This window comes from Egretta garzetta, unplaced genomic scaffold (genome assembly GCF_000687185.1).
Source record: "Egretta garzetta isolate BGI_Z169 unplaced genomic scaffold, ASM68718v1 scaffold9, whole genome shotgun sequence".
Lineage (NCBI taxonomy): Eukaryota > Metazoa > Chordata > Aves > Pelecaniformes > Ardeidae > Egretta > Egretta garzetta.
The window spans coordinates 1885668-1907178 of NW_009260763.1; the positions used below are offsets into that span (position 1 = coordinate 1885668).

The 21511-nt window shown below is 38.7% G+C and overlaps 1 protein-coding gene across 1 annotated transcript in view; it reads left to right on the top strand.

Annotated features, from left to right (window-relative positions):
* LOC104132761 (pleckstrin homology domain interacting protein) overlaps positions 1 to 21511 on the top strand; it is a 116653-nt gene that overhangs the window by 67735 nt on the left and 27407 nt on the right. Inside the window, exons 18-25 of the mRNA XM_035901497.1 lie at positions 3 to 20; positions 9931 to 10071; positions 10914 to 10990; positions 11708 to 11939; positions 15211 to 15330; positions 18937 to 19044; positions 19452 to 19576; positions 19786 to 19868. Coding sequence (XP_035757390.1) covers positions 3 to 20; positions 9931 to 10071; positions 10914 to 10990; positions 11708 to 11939; positions 15211 to 15330; positions 18937 to 19044; positions 19452 to 19576; positions 19786 to 19868 — 904 coding nt within the window. The remainder of the gene's footprint in view (positions 1 to 2; positions 21 to 9930; positions 10072 to 10913; positions 10991 to 11707; positions 11940 to 15210; positions 15331 to 18936; positions 19045 to 19451; positions 19577 to 19785; positions 19869 to 21511) is intronic.

Consider the following 21511-nt stretch of genomic DNA (forward strand, 5'->3'; position numbering starts at 1 on the left):
AAATACCTACTTTCCCTAAGGTAAATAGTACCTTATTGCAGTAAGAAGCATAGAATTTAACTCCATGTGTTAGGCCACATAAATTTACATTCCTCTTCTCAGTTTTAAATTTAAAATTTAAACAGGGGTACAGGAATTTGTTTACCTCTCTAGAATGAGGAATCATGTCTCTACTGATGTTTCACTGTGTTCTGAGTAAAACAACAGGGATTGCTTTTAGAACCCCCTAAGCAAGAAGCCCTGCGAATCCAGTATGAGGGACATGATTTGCTGTAGGGAGTCTGTCACTATTAATCAATACATCCTGCCTCGGTTGTCTACTGTTTGACATACTGTTCTGTGGAAAGGTTCAATTAAAACGCAAGTCACTACTTGTTAACCTTAACACATTTAAATACGTTTCCAAATATATAATTGGGTATTTTCTCTCATGGTACCCTAATAATTGTATTGCAGTTTTGTATGGGATATTTCTAAGTCATGCTTTTTGCTAGTGCTGGAGTGCATTTTTTCAGAAAATAGGAAAACAGGACAGATGAAATAGAAGGAAAAGGTTTGTATTAAAAATGAAATTGTCGTAACTGACTCAATGTTTTGTATAACTTGCAAAAAAATTTGATCTCATGCCTTTATGCTATTAGGAAAATGTGAAGGAAGTCTATTCTATATTTACAAAAATCATTTTATGTCTTGTTTGTTAGAAATTAGTTTTATCTATGCATCGTAGAAGGGCCAAAGTCCAACTGGAACTTAATCTGGCTACTGCCATAAAAGACAATAAAAAATGCTTCTAGAAATACATTAGCAACAAAGGGAGGGCTAAGGAAAATCTCCATCCTTTATTGGATGGGGGGAAACATAGTGACAAAGGATGAGGAAAAGGCTGAGGTACTTAATGCCTCCTTTGCCTCAGTCTTTAATAGTCAGACCAGTTGTTTTCCAGGTACCCAGCCCCCTGTGCTGGAAGACAAGACAGGAACAGGGACCAGAATGAAACCCCCTTAATCCAAGGGGAAATGGTTAGTGACCTGCTACACCACTTAGACACATACAAGTCTATGGGGCCAGATGGGGTCCACCCAAGGGTGCTGAGGGAGCTGGTGGAAGTGCTCACCAAGCCACTCTCCATCATTTATCAGCAGTCCTGGCTAACCAGGGAGGTCCCAGTTGACTGGAGGTTAGCAAATGTGACGCCTGTCTACAAGAAGGGGCGGAAGGAGGATCTGGGGAACTACAGGCCTGTTAGTCTGAGTCTGACCTTGGTGCCAGGGAAGGTTATGGAGCAGATCATCTTGAGTGCCACCACGCAGCATGTGCAGGACAACCAGGTCATCAGGCCCAGTCAGCATGGGTTTCTGAAAGGCAGGTCCTGCTTGACTAACCTGATCTCCTTCTATGACAAGGTGACCCACTTAGTGGGTGAGGGAAAGGCTGTGGATTTTGTCTACCTAGGCGTTAGTGAAGCCTTTGACACCATTTCTTACAGCGTTCTCCTGGAGAAACTGGCTGTGCATGGCCTGCACAGGCACAGCCTTTGCTGGGTGAAACGCTGGCTGGACCCAAAGAGTTGTGGTGAATGGAGTTCAATCCAGTTGGTGGCCGGCCACAAGTGATGTTCCCCAGGGCTCAGTATTGAGGTCACTCCTGTTTAATATCTTTATTAATGATCTGGGCAAAGGGATCAAGTGCACCCTCAGTAAGTTTGCAGATGACACCAAGTTGTGCAGGAGTGTTGATCTGCTTGAGGATAGAAAGGCTCTATAGAGGGATCTGGACAGGCTGGATCAATGCACTGGGGCCAATTGTATGAGATTCAACAAGGCTCAGGGCTGGGTCCTGCCCTTGGGTCACAACAACCCCATGTAATGCTACAGGCTTGGGGAAGAGTGGCTGGAAAGCTGCCCAGCAGAACAGGACCTGGGGCTATTGGTGGAATATGAGCCAGCAATGTGCCCAAGTGGTCAAGAGGGCCAATAGCATCCTGGCTTGTATCAGGAATAGTGTGGCCAGCAGGAGTAGGGAAGTAATCATCTCCCTGTACTTGGCACTGGTGAGGCCATAGCTCAAATACTGTGTTCAGTTTTGGGCCCCTCACTATAAGAAGGGCATTGAGGCACTGGAGCATGTTCAGAGAAGGGCAGTGAAGCTGGTGAGGGCTCTCAAGTCTTACGAGAAGTGGCTGAGGGAACTGGGGTTGTTTAGTCTGGAGAAAAGGAGGCTGAGGGGAGACCTTATTACTCTCTATGACTATCTCAAAAGAGGTTGTAGAGAGGTGGATGTCAGTGCCTTCTCCCAAGTAACAAGCAATAGGACGACAGGAAACGGCCTCAGGTTGCACCAGGGGAGGTTTAGGTTGGATATTAGGAAAACTTCCTTCACCGAAAGGGTTGTCAGGCATTGAACCAGGCTGCCCAGGGAAGTGGTTGAGTCCTCATCCCTGGAGGGTTTTAAAAAGACGGGTAGACAAGTTGCTTAGGGACATGGTTTAGTTGTGGACTTGGCAATGCTAGGTTAACAATTGGACTTGATGAGGGGGAATGGTTTGAAGCTGTGCCAGGGCAGGTTTAGGCTAGACATTAGGAAAAACTTCTTCACCGAAAGGGTTGTCAGGCTCTGGAATGGGCTGCCCAAGGAGGTGGTAGAGTCCTCATCCCTGGAGGTATTTAAAAGAAGGATAGATGAGGTGCTTAGGGACATGGTTTAGTGGTGGGATGGCAGGGTTAGGTTAAAGGTTGGACTCGATGATCTCAAAGGTCTTTTCCAACCAAAGTGATTCTATGATTCTATGATCTTAATGGTATTTTTCAACCTAGATGATTCTGTGATCTCATGCTTATCTGTGCTGTTCTAGCTAAGTAACCAAATACATTTTCTAATAAGGGAAATAAATTTTAAGCAACTGTAAAGGAGAACCCATGTTTTTGTAGTATGCTTATTCTAGATGAGACTGTTTCACCCTTAATCAAAAGCTTACTAAAATACAGGCTTTCAAGAATGCCTGCAAACTGTCCATTTAAAAGTAAGAATCACTTAAGGGGTTCAAGGTGGAAAGCTGAAGAAATGAAACATTAAGAACAAGTATACAAAAGACAAAGTGCAGCTCTTAACTTTGTCAGAATAGCATACGTAATGCCTGTGCTGTTTATTATTCACTTTCTTGGGGAGGAAGGGACCGAGATTGAAAGCAATCTGAAAATAAGGAAATTTCAGATGCTTAGTAGTGCTTCTGTATTTTTTTAATAATTATTAATTAATTTTATGATTAATTAATTTTGTATGCAGTAGAAAGAGTAAATTTGAGATGGGCAAGTTTCTACTTGATACTGAATTTGAGAGTTCAGTTCTGCTGCTTTTTGATATTCAACCAAAGTAAAGCTTTCAAAGAAGTGAGATAAACCATCTCCCACCCCCAAACAGTCCCCTAATAATTTTAAGTTTCTTTTATTAAATTTCTTAAATTTTTCTTGAATTTCTTCCTTGTCTTAAAATTGTGTGCATTGCTATCTTAAGAAATGGTCATGACATACTAATGTCACTGCTGCAGTCACCAACATTAAACGTGTTTGCCTGAGATTAAGCGAACAAGTATTTTTTTCAGTGTTATCTCAGGTTTTTGTACAGAAAGGGAAGAAGCTCTTTTCCACTTATGGTTTGGGAGGTGGCCATGACAGGGCTCATTAATGAAATACCAGGACATCAGAAATCTTGGTAACTTCTATTTTTTCTCTCAGGAATAGTAGAAAATGGGCCTCACAAATTCAGATTTTAACAAAGTAACTTCTTGTCTTGAGGGATGTATTTTGGTGCTGAATTACAGACTTTCTTTTAGTTTAATTAAACAATTTAACTGCTCAAGGGTTTGGGTTTTTTTCCTTTTCTTCAGCTACAACCTAGCCAAAAGATCCTTCCTGATAACATGAATTCCTACCAACTTACCCTTAAATTTCTAACTGGGTTACAGTTTTCCTAAAATATCACTAGGACATAAAAATAGCAGAGTAGGCTAGTTGGTCCAGCATCTTGGTTTCAGCAATTACTTTTATTACATCTTTGAAACAAAGAAACTTAATGTGGATGGTTTTGAAAATATTTTCTCAGAGGAGACATTTTTTTAGTCTCCAAACTTGAAAGGTAGGACTTGGATCCTTTTGAACCCCATATTTTCATTGTGGATATTTATGCCCTTAAAATCTTTCAAAAGAGCAAAAGCTAGCTTAGGAAAACCTTTCTTCAGTTTCATACATTGACCCAGAGAAGAGTGTGTACCTCATTTATCTCAGTCCCTGGAGGGTCTGTGATCTGGATTCTGATGCCCAGAATGTGAGGGAGAGAGAACTTTGTAAATCCTTTAGTCACTTCCTACCTTCCTTCTGAGGAAATGCAGCAAAAAGCAGACAGTCATGGTCTCTGCACTTGAGTATGCCAGTAAATTTCCCATATAGAAATTACTGCTGAATGCAGTAACAGATTCAGAACGTTTAAATAAATCATTCTTAAATCCTATAGGATACTTCTTTATGGCATCTTGGGACAAAAAACTCATATTCTTCCATAGTTTATTCTACATTAAATATGTCTCTCTTTGGAGGACTCTGGTTGTTGAGCAGTGCATTAATTCAAATCCCTTGAGATAAATTTCAGAGGGATTCAGAAATGAGTAGGTATCAAACAGGCTTTAAGTAAGGAAATTTGCAAGAAGAGAAGGGATGCTTGATCCTAAGTGAGTGAGTCTCCCAACTAAATAAAATGCTCAGATTTTAGCAGTTTTCATTGTTGCCTAGGGTTAGCGTGAGCAATGCTTTTGCTCTGTAGTGACTGAACAAAGGAATGGTGAATTTGGAATGGTCATCATCTGTAGTACCCATAATAAAATCAAATAAATACCTGGGAAGAGAAGCAAGACTGACTGCACACCAAAAACTGTTGTGTGGTATTATTAGGGTTTTTTTAAATAGAAATTAGTAACTTAATTATAGCAGCTCTTCTGTTGCTGTTCTTTACAGTGGTTGTGTGGCTTTAAATGCAAGCTGTGTTAGGTTGAAGATAGAATTGGAGAGTACTGTGTAAATATTCCTTTTCTTTGAGTGCATGCAGTAGGTTTTGATACTGTTAGCTTGTAATTTATATTACAGTAGTGTTGCGAGACTACAGTCCCTTCGTGTTGCATACTGAATTCTTAGGGGTTTAATGAGAGAGTTTATGATCTAGAGGAGATGGAGAGCACCTCCAACAAAAAATACAGGGCAAAACATAATCTTCTAGTAAATCTATAGACCTAAGAATTACAGTGTCAAAAATTCTGGAAAGTGTGTCATTCTACAGTACTGTCAGCTGGTCTGAGAACAGAGTAAACAGGGCTTTTATTAAACCACTGGTTTTCATATGCAAGTTCAGTTGTATTCATACCAGTAGGAAACACTAATTTTTATATAAACTTTGGCAATTATCAGTTCTGATCATATAATAATAATAATAAAATAATACTGTCTTCTGTTTTCTCCTTACTGAAAGGAGTTCGAAAATACAGAAGTAAAATGAAAAGGAGGGCAGGAACAAATGTTAGCATTTCGGATTGCAAGCTAAAGTGTAGGTCAGTAAGGAAGAACACAGAGCAGCTGTAATTACTTTTTGAGGAGATTCCAAAGTTCTATTACTAATTTTTAGTCCAGGGTCATTATAGAGTGTGTTAAAAGTAGTACATAATTATGGCTCAGTCTTTCTTCCTTAACCGTCTGCAGCTTAGATGGAAGTCACATAAGTATTTTGATATTTAAAGTTGGAAACCCCACATTTCTTTGACACAGGTCATACTGAGAAGCATTTGTACATGATTGCTTGAGGGACTAATGGAGTTGTGTGGGAGAACCTAAAAGCTTGGGTGTTTTGACCTGAATAGTATTTAGTATCGCTGATCTGCATGTCGAGTAGAGAACTCAGTTTGACTTCCATTGGTGAAGAATAGGGTTTACAAAAAACATTAATGAGAGAGGGTAGAATGTGGCATTGGAATTTCTGCATTTTCAAAGTGGAACTCTATTTCAAATAATTTCTTTTTTCCAGAGCGTACCAAAGATGAGAAACAAGATAAATAACATGCTTAGGTAAATGCTCCCAGTCCAAGTAATTAAAGTATTATTTATTAAACTACTGAGATTACAGAGCATTTTAATAAATATTAAACAGCGTGAAATTTCTGTGCGCTACAGGGTTGATGTGGTGTGTGTCCTAGTAAAAACTACAAAAATGGAAATATTTCTAATTACTATTAAGTGGAAATTATAAGCAGAAATTTCAAAGGATTAAGATTGGGTATTGTTATGGATAGACAAAAGTAAGCATAGGCCTCTGTTGTGACAAGTGTAAACGACTGTATTGTAAACCACCAGAAAGCAGTGGGGAGAAGGAAGCTGAAGGTAGCTTAGTTGTGCTCCTCAGAAGTAGTAATTTTTCCACTTACGTGTTATTTAAACGCTGCTTTCAGGTAAATCAGTAAGATGTTAAGAGGAAAATAATCTAAAACCCGAGAGGCTAGCTCTTAGTGCTTAGTGTCTTCACTGCTTTTGGAACCGTTCCCACTAATTTCTTGCATGTATGTCATGTGGTTAGAGTAAAACCTAAGTAATTACAAGCACTGATCCAGACTTGTGGAGAATATGGAAGGGTGGTCTTTAGCTAAAGAGAAAATGACAGGCCAGGAGGCCCTGGGTACAAACTGCTGAAACAAAGGAGGCTTTGCCTGAATGTAAGGAAGCACTTCACTGTGAGGGTGACGGAGCGCTGGTGCTGGCTGCTCAGAGAGGCTGTGGAGTGTCTAACCTTTGAAGATACTCAGAAGCTGTCTGGATGTGGTCCAGGGAAACTGGCTGTAGGTGGCCCTGCTTGAGCAGTGGGGTTGGACAAGATGACTCCCAGAGGTCCCTTCCAACCTCAGCCATTCTGTGAAATAAAAACAGCTTTGTGCACCAGCAGCTTGGGGGATTTGTTGCATTTATCATCTGGGGAGAAGTCACAGTCTTTGAAGAATGTTAAACTTGGACAAAGGTATGTATTTGTGACCTCAATAATGCAAAAGTATCCCTCTCCAGAAAAATAAGATCTGAAATTCAGTAGGGACAAATTTAAGTTGAGAGATAAATGTTGTGTTGAAGAATTTAAATAGTATATCTAGCCAAGAATGAAAACAGTTATGTAGGCTACTTGACAAGTTGATCTTTTTCAGCATAACATTTCCCAAAGCAGTTTGTTATCCTTTGGCATCACAGTGCCACAATATTTATACAGTGATGTTACTTGCTTCCATGAAGGAATGTTTTGGGGTGGGGGGGAGATGACTCCCAGAGGTCCCTTCCAACCTCAGCCATTCTGTGAAATAAAAACAGCTTTGTGCACCAGCAGCTTGGGGGATTTGTTGCATTTATCATCTGGGGAGAAGTCACAGTCTTTGAAGAATGTTAAACTTGGACAAAGGTATGTATTTGTGACCTCAATAATGCAAAAGTATCCCTCTCCAGAAAAATAAGATCTGAAATTCAGTAGGGACAAATTTAAGTTGAGAGATAAATGTTGTGTTGAAGAATTTAAATAGTATATCTAGCCAAGAATGAAAACAGTTATGTAGGCTACTTGACAAGTTGATCTTTTTCAGCATAACATTTCCCAAAGCAGTTTGTTATCCTTTGGCATCACAGTGACAAAATATTTGTACAGTGATGTTACTTGCTTCCATGAAGGAATGTTTTGGGGTGGGGGGTGGGGTTTTTCCCCCCCTCAAGCTTTGAATTGTCAAAAGAGAACTCTTTCCAAAACCAAAGAGTAATGTAAAGCGCTTCAGTTTTCCAAGCATCCATAGTTCTAGTCTAAGTAGGGAAAAGCTATATTTATAATAACCATTTCAGAAATGTCACCTCTTAATAGAAATGAGGATGTAAATTTTTAGGACTCTTTGTTTCTAGAGTGAAAACGTGAGCATTACAATTGGGCTGTAATGTAGCTTCTTCAAAATTTGTCCTCATTATTGTAAAGGATACTTGCCCAATTTGTTTCACTGGGCTTATGCAATTCCATTTTTTCTTGTCCATGCTTGCTCATACCATGTTTCGTGATGCTAAGAGCCAGATGGGCTTTATAAAAAAAAAAAAAAGTTGCAGTTCAGTAGCAGAAGCAAGTTGCTGTAATGCTGGCTTCTATGACCTCTGCTTCGGCTGTAAATCTTGAGAGCTTGACAAGAAGTGAGCAGCGACAGAAGGCTGAGGGACAGAAGGCTGGCTGATGGGCTCGGCCACTGGTCTTAGGGCTGCCTCGGAGCTGTTCTGGGTCAGGTCAGAGCAGCTTGAGGCGATCTAGTATGTGCTGCCAGTTTGAATTCAGAAGAATGAATGCCGCAGGTCTCAAAAGTCTTGGGCAATGTTAAAATGCTGATTGCTGTGCAGTCCCATTAGAAGTGTCTCTGGTAGATGCACTGTCAGTGGTAGCTTCCCCAACTTGATTCACTGGACTGAAAATTAGAAGCACAGTGCTCACTGAATAGAGCATAGAGGAGTTTCCTGTTGGTCGTATATATGCTTTGGTGGATACTGTAACACAATTGTACAGATTGGCGTGCTGGCCTACCCTACTGAACTGTTGCAGTCATGCCTGAAAAAGGTGTGTATCTTCTAACTGGGAGGGTAGGAGAAAAACTCTAGCTACCAGAGCTATGCATTTCAAGGAGAACTGTTGTGCCTAAGGAAACCCAAATCTTAGCTACTGCTGCTGAGCCAATTTTTACTACAGTTTTCACCAAAAAGTGTTTTCGTCAATGAGAAAATTCAACCTCATGAACCAACTTTCATCATACATGACAGGAAAGATCTTCTGTTTCCTGCAAAAGAAAAAGTCTGAGAGGAATAGGTACAAACAGTCTGCCCTACTAGAAGGCTCTGATAATAATACCTTTCTGTGATTTGCTCCAGTTCTGCTTGCTTTATCTCTGGGACTGGTTTTTTTCAACCGTATCAGTACCTAGTAGATTAGATATCTGAGGTTTCCTTTATGGAAGAACGAGAGCATTGGGGAAGTGTACCTCCTTTTGTGGCATCTAGGAATGTGTTCAGAAAATGTTTTCATTGGGTCTGACCTAGGCTGAAGTTCAAATATGTGTGCCAAAAAAATTAGCACGAAACTCCTGAAATGAGATCGTAGCTCTTGATTATTTTTTTTGCCAGGGGTTGGGGACTAATACAAGATTACACTTCAAGTTGAGAGCAAGTGTTTGCATAATGTATATTCTACAGGAGGAACAAAATCTCTTTATGCTGGAGCGTGAAGTGTTTCTTAATTACAGCCTTATTTCATTCTTCTAAGCTTCGTAAGAACTCGGATTCCTTCCAACTGACTCATTGATTTGAACTCTTCCATGCATCATCTTACCATTTAAAGGCCTTTACTTGGTAGCAGTCATCTCTGTATACTAAGGGATGTATTACTGTAACAGTCTCTCATCTAATAGATGTCTCCTCAGTTGCAAAATAACACATTCGGGAGTTCTCTGTAAGAGTCCCCTTTTCTCTGATGGCCATTTTTAGTGTAATTTTGAGCCGTTAGAAGCTCTTAGAGGCCTATCAGTAGTTAACTGATATGTACCTTGTAGAGAATGAAGAGTTTTAATAATTCAAGACAAGAGTTGTCTATTATATCTGGGAAGAAGTTTTAATTATTCCCAGAATATACTGAAGTGCCTGGTGCTTATATTCAGCTATGCACGTGGAACGTTTTCTTCAGCTGGTCTTCAGTTTTGGACTTGTGTCCTGTTTTGAATTTTGTCATGTTGGAAATTGCAGCTTTTTGCTACTGCAGAAGTTGTTTCCTGGAATACTATTATTAAAGAAAATGCTATGTATTTATAAAAGGTGTTCTCAAAAATTATGTATTTTGACTTTTGTGTCTTCACAGAATCATTCTCATGACCACTTACTAGACACTAGTGACTCAAGAAAACAACAAGCTAATCAGCACAACTACCGTACAAGATATGCAGTAGAAGAAACTGCAAGGCCTGCTGAAGAGTTAGAAAATGGACACAGTTCCTCAGACGTAAGATCTTTATTCATGAGGCAATCTTCTATATTCCATTTCTACTCATTAAGCTCTTGCTTCAGCTAATAAAACATTGTTTCTAGTGGAAATTCAGGTTATGTTTTTCATTGTGCTTTTTTTCCCCACTGCTTTTAAAAATTGATACTGAATTAGGTTTTCACATGGTATTGTATTAGTTTAGTTTTGACTAAACAGCAACTGACAAGAGGGAGAAATGCTCATTTGTAATGGCATGTTGTAAAATATGTGTGTACAATGTTAAATCATCCCTATATTTGAGTCTAATCAGTATGGCCCATTTGGCCTATCGATATGGTCACTGGCTCCAGGTGGCCCTGCTTGAACAAGGAGATTGGACAGTATGACCTCCAGAGGTCCCTTCTAGCCTCAACCATTCTGTGCTTCTGCAGCTGCAGTGGAGAAAAGAGTAATGAGTTTATAAGGTTCGTACTAGGGCTTTTTTTTATATTAATTGTAAAGATGTAGAAATACTACATTGAAAAGGGCTGGAAGTAACTTTCCAAAAGGTAAGCTAACCTTTTTAAATGGAGATTGAGAAGCACTCATGTCTCCACTGACTGTATGTTAAAAAAAAAACGTTGCTCTACACTGTGCATCTGTCCAAGCATAGATATGTTCTTAGTTCACTTAATTAAGCCCGTTAAAAAGTAAACTAATTGTCTGCAAACTAAAATGCCTTTTTAACAACACAGAGCTTTTATAATGCTGTAAGTTTATAACACATATAAATCCTAGAAGAATATTAGTCGTATTGTCATGGATTATAATTTTTTTGAGTTACAAAGAAAATGCTTTCTTTTTCCCTCCTGCCTTTTTAGGAAGGAGAAGTAGTTGTTGCCAGTGGTGGAACATCAGAAGATGACGAAAGAGCATGGCACAGTGATGGCAGTTCTAGGTAAGTGACAGTATGCCTTACAGAGAAAAGTCCTGCTGATAAATTTTAAATAATCCTTTTTGTAAGCAGCTAATTAGTAATAACTAAAACTAAAAGAAAAGACAAAAAATAACATAGTGGGCTATATTACTAACTAAAATTTAGGGAAGGTTTCATCCTTGTTTTCCAGAAGAATTGTTTCTGACTGGTTTTGCAGGAGACTTATTCTTTGGAGGCACACACATACTTCAGGCATGTGGTAGCAGTTCCCTATGATTGTCAGTCTGAGCTTTGTGACTGCCTCTGCTAACCCTTGGTTTGCCATTAGAGCGCAAAGATTAAGGTGGCTTCAACTCATCCTTTGTTTCTTCTTTAGCAGATTTTTTTGGTTAAATTTTTGTTCGAAGCTATTCAAAACCAGAAGTCCTGAGAAAAATATCCAGACTTTTAACATGTGTCATCTTGAATTGAGCAAGTGAACAGTGGATTCACTTCTAGTGATGCTAGGAGTTAAGCTTATTATAAGATTGAATGATCTCAAGGCTTTTGGTTTGCTACATTTAAATTGTAGATAGAATATAGGGGCTTAGGCACTGGTTTTAACTATTAAAATACTGTTATTATCTAGACTGTTAACTATAATCTTGTATTGGGTTGCATTCTGTAATCCAATGTACTCTGAATTATTTTTTAACTTTTTTTTTAATGTCTTTTTTTTCTTTGGCATATCATATGTAGTGACTATTCTAGTGATTATTCTGACTGGACAGCAGATGCAGGAATCAATTTGCAACCGCCAAAGAAAATTCCTAAAATTAAAACAAAGAAAGCAGGAAGTAGTTCAGAGGATGAAGAAGGACCTGAAAAACAAAAGAAGCAAATTAAAAAGGAAAGGAAAAAAGGGATTGAGGAGAAAGATGGACCATCAACATCACCAAAGAAGAGGAAACCCAAAGAGAGAAAACAAAAGGTTAGATGTTCTTTGTATATTACAGGTTGCTCGCTCCTACAGTCTTAGAAAGAATTTAATGAGTGGTTCAATTATGTGTACATATTAATATTGTCTACTTTGAAAACATATCATGACTTTTACTAGTAATAAATGAGAACTACTGACTCTAGTAAGTCAAATGATACAGATTGCTGTGTTTATACACTTTATAAATATGGTTCATTTCACTTAAGGAATACTTCTAATGTCCTTAACACCATCTTTTCTCAGACCAGAAACTTCCTTTCTGTGGATGTTTTGAGTATTGGTATAACATATGTGCCTGTATTTTTCCAGCTGTACTGACTGTCTCCCTGCTTCATTGCAGTTTCTTTTAGGTCTGCACAATTACATTGGTTTTTTCTGTCAATTCCATGATGTATGATGTTTGCATTATGCTTGCCACTACACTGCCATCAAGGGGAATTTCACTTGATCAGGGTTTTGTTGTGGTCTGTGTTTTGTTTGCTTTCTAATATAACCATTACATTCCATTTTAGATCAGTACATGGAAATTTTCAGTGACTTTTGTTATTTTCCAGTGTGTTCTGGTTTTCGGGGGCGGGACGTGTTTCTTTTTAATTAAATGTTAGATCAGAAAACTCAGGTTCTTCATTCCTCATTTACAGAGACTAGAAGTGATCTGTCTGGTAGATGCTAACTGGTTTCATAAGCTTATAGCTTCTTTTCTTGCATTACCCAAGGAAACTGTGTCACCTAAATAAAGAATAACTGTATTTCCTTTATTTATAAGATTAGGAGTCCTCAGCATTCCTTAAGACGATTATTTCAGTATTTTGGCCCTCATTAGAAGGTAGACTGACAAAACAGCTGCTTTAATATGCAGGTTGGCATAGTATCAGCTTTACTGTGACTCTTTGGCAAGACATGCAGGATGTTAGGTGGTAGTCTTTATTCTTCGATTAGGCTACTTTTTGTTTATTGTACACAGTTGTTGTTTGTAGTGTCAATATTATCTTGGTATTTACGCAGTCTGAAACCAGAAGGAAGGTATGAGATCAGGAAAATAAATGGGTGGGGGTGTTTAATGGTTGAAAGCTGTAGTTTAGCTTTTTATTATAAAATACAAGACTGCCTGACAGCCTAGTATTTCCACTTAGATTAAAGCTGAACTGGTTGTTTTGGGAATCTTGCATCCATTTTTGGTTGCAGTTATTGAGATGCAGGAGGTCTTTGATTACAAACATGTCAGGCTTAGGTATTTCAGATTTTTAAAGATGACCTGCTCTGTTCTTGAATCACAAGAAAATATTAGGCTGGAAGAAATATCGGAAAATCTTCCCTCTGCCCCCAGGTAGGATTAAATTATACCTGTCATTCCTGAAAGATGTTTGTCTTTGAAGCTTCTTGTGGTGGAGATTCTACCTCCTTATTGGGCAGAGAGTTCACAGTCCTCACTGGTAGAAAGTTCTTCCTGTTTCCTGAATCTGAATCAAAATTGGGGCTTTCTGTTGAGGAAAGAAGTTATGACCACCTTTGTAACTAGGCACAGAATCTTAGGACGTAAGAAAGGAGTAGAGAAAGAATGTCATTCTTCTCTATTAATGCATGGGCTGTTGAGATCTTGAATGGTGGGTACATTCCCCCTCCACTAAAATCAATCTAAAAAATAATACAGCACCAAAGAAGGGCACTAAAGGAGCACCCAGGAAGATCAAAGGGTACAGAATAATTGGGGGGGAGGAGGCAGGCACAAAGAGGCTCACTCTGAGGAGGGAGAGAGTTTGGAGGAGATACAATAAAAAAGCTTTTCTAAAACGATGAATAGTTTAGAAATTAATAAATGCAGAATTCCTTCCTTACTTTGTTATGGTGAGATGTAACACCCAATGACACAGACATGAAGCTCAAAAAGGAGCCCTTTCCTCATTCAACCCCCACCGAAATCAAACAAAAACCTCAAACCACCTGAGCACATAATCAGGTTGTGGAACTAATTGCTATAGGATTTAGTAGAGTTTCAGAAATGATTAGACAAATTCACTGGGACTAGTATCTTCCTGATTGTTAGCTGTGGTGGCCTGAATTGAGGCTTGGCTTCTAGAGGGTCTTAAACTGATATTAATGTGTGAAGTTACAGCAAGGGAAGATTTTTTTTTTGTTTGTTTGTTTGTTTAAAGGCTATTTCTTATTACCTTCCCATAGTTAACCAATGAGCTAGACAGACTTTGCTCTGACACCGTGCATCAGTTTTTCACAAGGCAGACCTGCTTGAAATCCACAAGGTGCTTCTATGTCAGTGATTTATTGCAATGGAGAGGTTCTGTTATGATTTTTTTGTTTGTTTTCAATTGTGTGTATGGCTCTTCCTGTGGTGCACGCTGGTGCTCCAGTGGTGCACTCAAAGCAGTTCCCATCCTGGTGGAACCACATTTGAATTTGTGCAATGGAGCTATGCTTGGAGTATCCCATCTGCAGTCCGGGAATGCATGGTCTTCCATCAGTGGCTATATGGAGTGGATTTCTGTACAACTGTCCAAAGTTGCTTTCGATACGTGCACAGGATGCTGTTAGTAATTTCAAAGCAACCTTGCTTAGAAGGTTGTACAAAAACCTGCTTTATCTGGCTGATTAGGTATAGACGTGCAGTGTGCACCTAGGACCAGCAACTACATTAAACTTCATTACTTATAAATAAATGATGTGGACATACAATCTGAAAAGGCAGTTACACAGCCCATTGTAGTAAATACTCCAGTAGGTAACATGGATGTGCCCAGTCCGGGTCATTTCCACATGCTTCACCTCTGTTTTTGCTTGTTAGTCTCTTCCTTCTCATTTTGCGGGGTTCCTTAGTTGGAGGCAGCTGTATAGTTGTAGTGGCTTATTTGGGCCAAGGCAATGGTGTGAATTTGGTTAAAGAGAATGGCATATTTCAGTTTTATCTTTTTGGGCATGTAACATAGTTACTGGAGTGTTAATAAATTCAGTCTTTTTTTGAAGAGTCCCACCACCACTACCCCAAAACCAACAAACTAAAAGGAAAAAAAACAACAACACCAAAACAATCTAAAAAACCTACTTAGTCTTTCAGATTATTAACGGTTTTGGTCTTGGTGTTACTGTAAGCAGTTAGGTAAGATTTATCTTTACGCTGGCAATAATTTCCTTTTTACATAAAATCTACTTAAGAAATGGCAGTTGATTTTAATAAATAACTTCCCAAAATGCAAGGCTTCCCCAAATGTTAGTTTATTCATATTAATCTTCTGTGTGCATTTTTTTGCAGAGGCTGGCTGTAGGAGTTCTGACAGAAAATGGTTTGACACTGGAAGAATGGCTGCCTTCAGCATGGATTACAGACACTGTTCCTCGTCGGTGCCCATTTGTGCCACAGATGGGGGATGAGGTACTGCATTTTTTTTCCTCCGTGTTCTTGCTTCTTTCAGCTTGTCTTTGCTTATTTTATTTTCATTGGTGCATTTTTTCCAGATATTTAATACCATTTATTATCAGAATATTTTGGATTTTCTTCAAAACATTGTTTGATCTGGCTAAAATTTGCTTTTGCATCCTTCAGTCTTTCCCATACTTAAAAATATTCTGCAGTGTTGCTTTGACTTTTTTTTTTTATTCCATGCTGTTGCAGTAACATTCCTTCTTGTATTATGTTCAGTGTCTTACATGACACGTGTATACAGGCTGTGTGAGATGCTTTATCTAGTGAAACTAGTCCTTAGTTGTAGAGCATCTTGTACACTGAAGAATGGGTAAGAATTTTTTTTTTTTTTTTTTGAAAACTTCAGTTTGAGCCTTGAAGTAAAAAACAGGAATCAAACCTTTGGGGGGAGGGTGGATATTTTGTGTTGTTTCTTTTTAAAATCTATTTATTCTGAAGAAAATCTCTGATACTATCTTTTTAATTTGTGTTTCTGATTATCAGAAAACTTCTGCTGGTCTCTTACAACAGAAAACCACAGGAGAAGTTTTGTATATATGTATTTTATACAAACTAGACTGTAAACACTTTGTAAGCATGGCCCAGATGTCTCAAAATACAGTAGCAAAAGGACACCCACCAATTTTCTACTTTGAAATATATCGCATGTGAACATTATACAGTAAATTGTATGAATAAGTAGTGTCTGGTAGGAGGCAGTCTTGAAAACCAGAATCTGCATGTTTCCTAAAATCCCCTCAGGTTAAAATAAGAGGAAATAGCTGGCTAATGCTGTAATGTGTAGTCTGTTGGCTCTTCAGGCCAACAGCAGAGCGTTTCTGAGGTACTAAACAGAGTTCTTGTACAGTTCCTACCTTCAGAATGCAGTTGGAGAAATAATGGACATGGTGGCAAAGTTGATTAGCTTTGGTCTTGAGCTAAAGCAGTTTGTAGGTACCGCCTTAGCAACTAAATTGGGAGCAGAGGTTGTGTGTGCAAGCAGTTTTGTTCTTACTGGATCACTTCACTTACACAGTTCACAGCACAGCTATGCAAAAATTACGTCGGTATTGTGAGTGAGTGAGGGAAGGAGCATTTGAAGTCAAGAGTTGCAACTGGAGAAAATGCTTATGTATTATTACCCTCCAGCAAGCATGTTTTGGAGACTGTGCTATTCAAAAGATCAAGTCCAAATAAATATATTTGGTGCCCAATACCATCTGGATACAGTGAAGCAGCCAAGGATTTATCTGTACCGTATTACCCAGGAGACTTTTAACATTGGATCGGTTCAGTGAGATAAACTGGTGTGTTTGGTTTGGCACCTGCTGAATAGTTTGTGCATTATGTACTAGGAATATCTAAGTAGGCTGAATTCTTTTGCTGAAAAATGGTTTATGTTAGTGAACAGGAAATTTCCTGTCATGTGCCGAGAAAGTAGGAGTAGCTGCACCAATAGAGTACGTTTGCAGTCAAGCTGCTCTGACTAAAATTCCGTCTCCCATAATTACCCTCCCCAGATTTGCTTATGATGTGAGAAGAAGCTATTCATCTAGAAAGTTACTTTTGAGATTCACAGAAATAAAAGATCAGTTTAATTAGAGAAATGTGATGAGAAGAGGTCTCATGTGGCCTTCGAACATTTTGGTGGATGGTGGGTATGTTTTACAAGATTTGGGAGGAGAGATATTTCAAATTTGTTCTCTTACAGCTGTACAAACAAGTAAGAAAAAACAGTAGTGCTATATTTAGTTATACTCAGTGCATAAGAATAGCATGTACCATCCCTTTTCCCTTTCTGAATACTGCCATATACAGATCTTTGTCATGTGTCTTGAGGAACAGTGGAAACACAGAGGGATGGGTCTGCAGTTTCCTTGTCTGATTGTTGAAATACAGTGTGTATTCGTTGGAGTATTCTGCCATTAACACGATAAAGAACAGTTTTGCCTGGGTACTAAAACAAACATGCAGAAGTAGGAATTTATCAAGATTAAAAATACAATTTCCTGGAAAATAGGCATAAATTCTTTTTTCCACCGATATCTTTCTTATTTGTTCTTCTGCCAGAAGATGCAATGCTTAGAGCCACTTACAAAATAAAAATGTTTCACTTCTGTGAACAGGGGCTTGACTTTTGGTAGAGGTTTAGCAGAAACAGTAAGTGTAGGAGGAATTGTTTGTAGCCAGAACCACTAAGTGGATTTTTTTGTTTTGATTCACTGGAAGGTACAGGGAACCATTGTCACAATGTTGAAAGTGTAATTTGAATTGGTGTTATTTTAGACCTGTCTCTGTGGCCTCTGTTCCTTTTTCCGCCAGTTAGATTCGGACAGTGCATGGGAGATTCTTGGTGCTTTCCTGCCTTCTGTAACTACTGTGCATCTCTTCCCAGTGGGGATATTGTGCATGTCAAATATTCTGAAAAACAAGATTTTAGAAAAATTGTGATGCAGAGTCCTCCTCCAGTTTAAAACAAAAAAAATTGCCATATGATGTAAGACAGTTCAGTTAATGTAGAAGTTTGACAGACACTTGTTTATAATGTCTGTTGTACAACAGTTTTGCAAAGAATGTGGAAATACAAATGTTAGTGTGTTTATTTGTATAGCTGTATTTTAAAACTTACTGAGGGCTTTTCACTCTGCTTTTTTTTTTCTTAGACATTTAGGCTATTGTTCCCTCGTCCTACTTGATGAGTATCTCATGTTTGTGGCTTGGGGCACTTTTAGAGGATTTTTTTTTTTTTTTTTTTATTTGGAATGCATCGTATCTGGAATACAGCTGTTTATCAGATACTTGTTCTAATTAATTTGAGGAACCTCTGTTTCAAATTTAGCTACATTCCTTGAATATATGTTTAACATTTTCAGCTTACTACTTCATTACAGTGATGGTTTATAACAAAAACATTCATCCACATTGGTGTCATGTACAACAGGATCAAAGTAAAACTAATAAGACTCTGGATGGCTGAACCATGGAAAGTTATAGTGGAAGGATTTGAAAAATTCTAATAAGCACTTGAAACGTCTATTTTCAGTTTACTCATGTCTTTGTTAGGCTGTTTGTTCAGTGGTATGGAAGCAAACACCAAAATCTTAGCAGAACAATAACAAGCAGCTGAATTTTCTTTCTAGAATACGTTTCTTGTTGAGAAAAAGATATGATTAGCCAGATAGTGAATTCAGTGATACTTGACTGTCATTTTAGGGATTTCCTACAGTGATGAACAACCAAGTGGATTAGTGGAATTCATGTTGCTGCGATTGAATTGTTCTGTAGTGCGATGATAATTGGATGGTTTTGTTACTGATTTTGTTTTAGTCTGGTGTGTGTAATTTAGGATATTTTGCTCATAGGTAAAATGATGTTTTAAATCTTTCCTGCTTTTTCTGTAAATGTTTCTATGATACCTGCTTTAATTGTCCACCACTTAATTTTTCGAGACCTGTGACTTTTGCAGGAAAACAAAGTGGAAAAAAGTTGATGATAAAATAGAAAGTACGGCAGTGATATGCTAGCATTTCAATTCTTCAAAGTCTCTGTTAGATAACTATCACACTTCACTTCTAGGTCTACTATTTCCGACAAGGTCATGAAGCATATGTTGTAATGGCTAAGAAGAACAAAATATATAGTATTAATCCCAAGAAACAACCATGGCATAAAATGGAATTACGGGTATGAGTTCTTTTTCATTTTGTTTGGTATCATAATAATAACAAAGGGTTGGAAACTACTGAAAGAAGATTGTTGGTACAGATGTTTCTAAGGTTGTGGTCTTTAATATTTTAAGATAAGGGGAAAAAGTTAACTTAAATAGTCAAATCAAATGAGACCTGAAGCTGCACTACTTTATGCATCTGCTTGAGCAGATGAGGTGGTTACGCTTCATAGCAAAATATTTTTCAAGCAAGTTACATTGTGAAATAATAGCTTGTTTTGAAAGACTAAATTTCAGATACTTGATTTTCAACATGTTCTGGCAGAAATCTGGTCTTTTCTGTATACACATATTTTCATGTTTCAGAAAGTTATTATGGTCATCTTAACTTCAGTGGTGGTACATAACATTTTCTTTATTCCAGGAGCAAGAGCTGATGAAAATAGTTGGGATTAAGTATGAAGTGGGATTGCCTACTCTCTGCTGTCTTAAACTAGCTTTTCTTGACCCTGATACGGGTAAACTAACTGGAGGATCATTCACCATGAAGTAAGGAAAACAAGCTTATATTCGAATTAGGGGCTTCCTTGTGGGCAGGTAGGGGGATGAGGTTGAAAGTTAAGAGATGCCATTACTGTTGTGCCTTCAGCTTTTGCTTTTGAAGTGTTGAATTCAAAGTGTTAATTTTTTATGTAAGTGCTTTACTTTATGCTTTTGCTGTTTTATCGCTTAATAGTTGTGTGTTCTGTTGTAATTAGGTACCATGATATGCCAGATGTCATAGATTTCCTAGTTTTGAGGCAGCAGTTTGATGATGCAAAACACAGGCGATGGAATATAGGTGAGTTGTGTGGGGAGTTTTTTGGAGTGGTTGGTTGTTTTTTTTGTTTTTCTAAGTGTCTACCAATTTTCATGACAACTTATTAAAAAATAGGTTTTGGTAAATAAATCCTAACACTGTGCTGAAATCGGAGAGTAAGCTCTGTCCATATTTGGGTGTGGAGTCCTACTTTGTCCTTGACTGAAGCTACAGCAAGCAAACAAAATACTGAAAGTGATCTGTAAAAGAAAGTGCAAAGGAAATCTCAGTTGTGTGTTTGCAGAGAGGAATTAAGAATACTTTTTAGAAATTGGTGCTTATTGGTAACTGGTAACTTACTGTAGCCTATGTATTGCTCATGTCCCTCTTCTTTTGGATTGAAGGCTCTCTTGCAACTGCATTGAAACTAGTTGGGGGTGGGTTTTTTAATTATTTTTTTTTTTCAATTTTTGAAAATATCTTCTCTACTGTCTGAAATTTGTGATCTCTAGATTGTACAAAGGGTATGCCCTTCCCATCTTTTTATACCTGTTTGAATTCTGTTCTAAACCCAATATGGTTTAGCTTCACTGAAGTGTATATAATAATATTTCTGTGCCATATGATGTGGGGATGTTTTTGATTTGTTTTACTTTGCACAGGCTTAGTTATTTCAAAGGGCTGGATGCTGGTGAAGGTCCATGTGACAGGCATGTCCTCCAGTCAGATCTATTTCCTAGTCATGTTTTCAATATGATAACAAAGATCCCCTTTCAGCAATGAAATCTAACTAGGGGATGAAGAAGGAAAGAGACCGGCGTGGTTGAGACAAGAGATGCTGGTCAAACTAAGGAGGAAGAGGGAACTGCACAGGCAGTGGAAGCAGGGGCAGGCATCCTGGGAAGAGTTACAGGGATGCAGTCCGGTTGTGTAGGAATGGGGTCAGGAAGGCCAAGGCGCGGCTGAAGCTAAACTTGGCTAGGGATGCAAAGAATAATAAGAAGGGTTTCTACAGGTATATCAGCCAGAAAAGGATGGTTAAAGGAAGCATACTCCCGCTGATCAGTGAGACCGGCAAACTCGTAACAGCAGATGAGGAGAAGGCTGAGGTACTCAACACTTTTTTGCCTCAGTCTTCACTGGTAACCTCTCTCCTCACCCCTCCTGAGTCGATGGACAGCATGAGGGGGACCAGGACAGTAAAACCCCTCCCGCCCTGAATGCACATAAGTCCATGGGACCTGATGAGATGCATCCCAGAGTCCTTAGGGAATTGGCCGATGTAGTCGCCAAGCCCCTCTCCATGCTATTTGAAAAGTCATGGCAGTCAGGTGAAGTCCCTGGGGACTGGAAAAAGGGAAACATTGTGCCCATTTTCAAAAAGGGTAGAAAGGAAGACCCTGGGAACTACCGACCTGTCAGCCTCACCTCTGTACCCAGGAAGACCATGGAACAGATCCTCCTAGAAGCTATGCTAAGGCACATGAAGGCCAGGGAGGTAATTCGAGATAGCCAGCATGGCTTCACCAAGGGCAAGTCCTGCCTGACGAACCTAGTGGCTTTCTGTGATGGTGTGACAGCATCAGTGGACAAGGGAAAACCAACAGACGTCATCTATCTGGACTTCTGCAAAGCCTTTGACACGGTCCCCCACAACATCCTTCTCTCTAAATTGGAGAGCTATG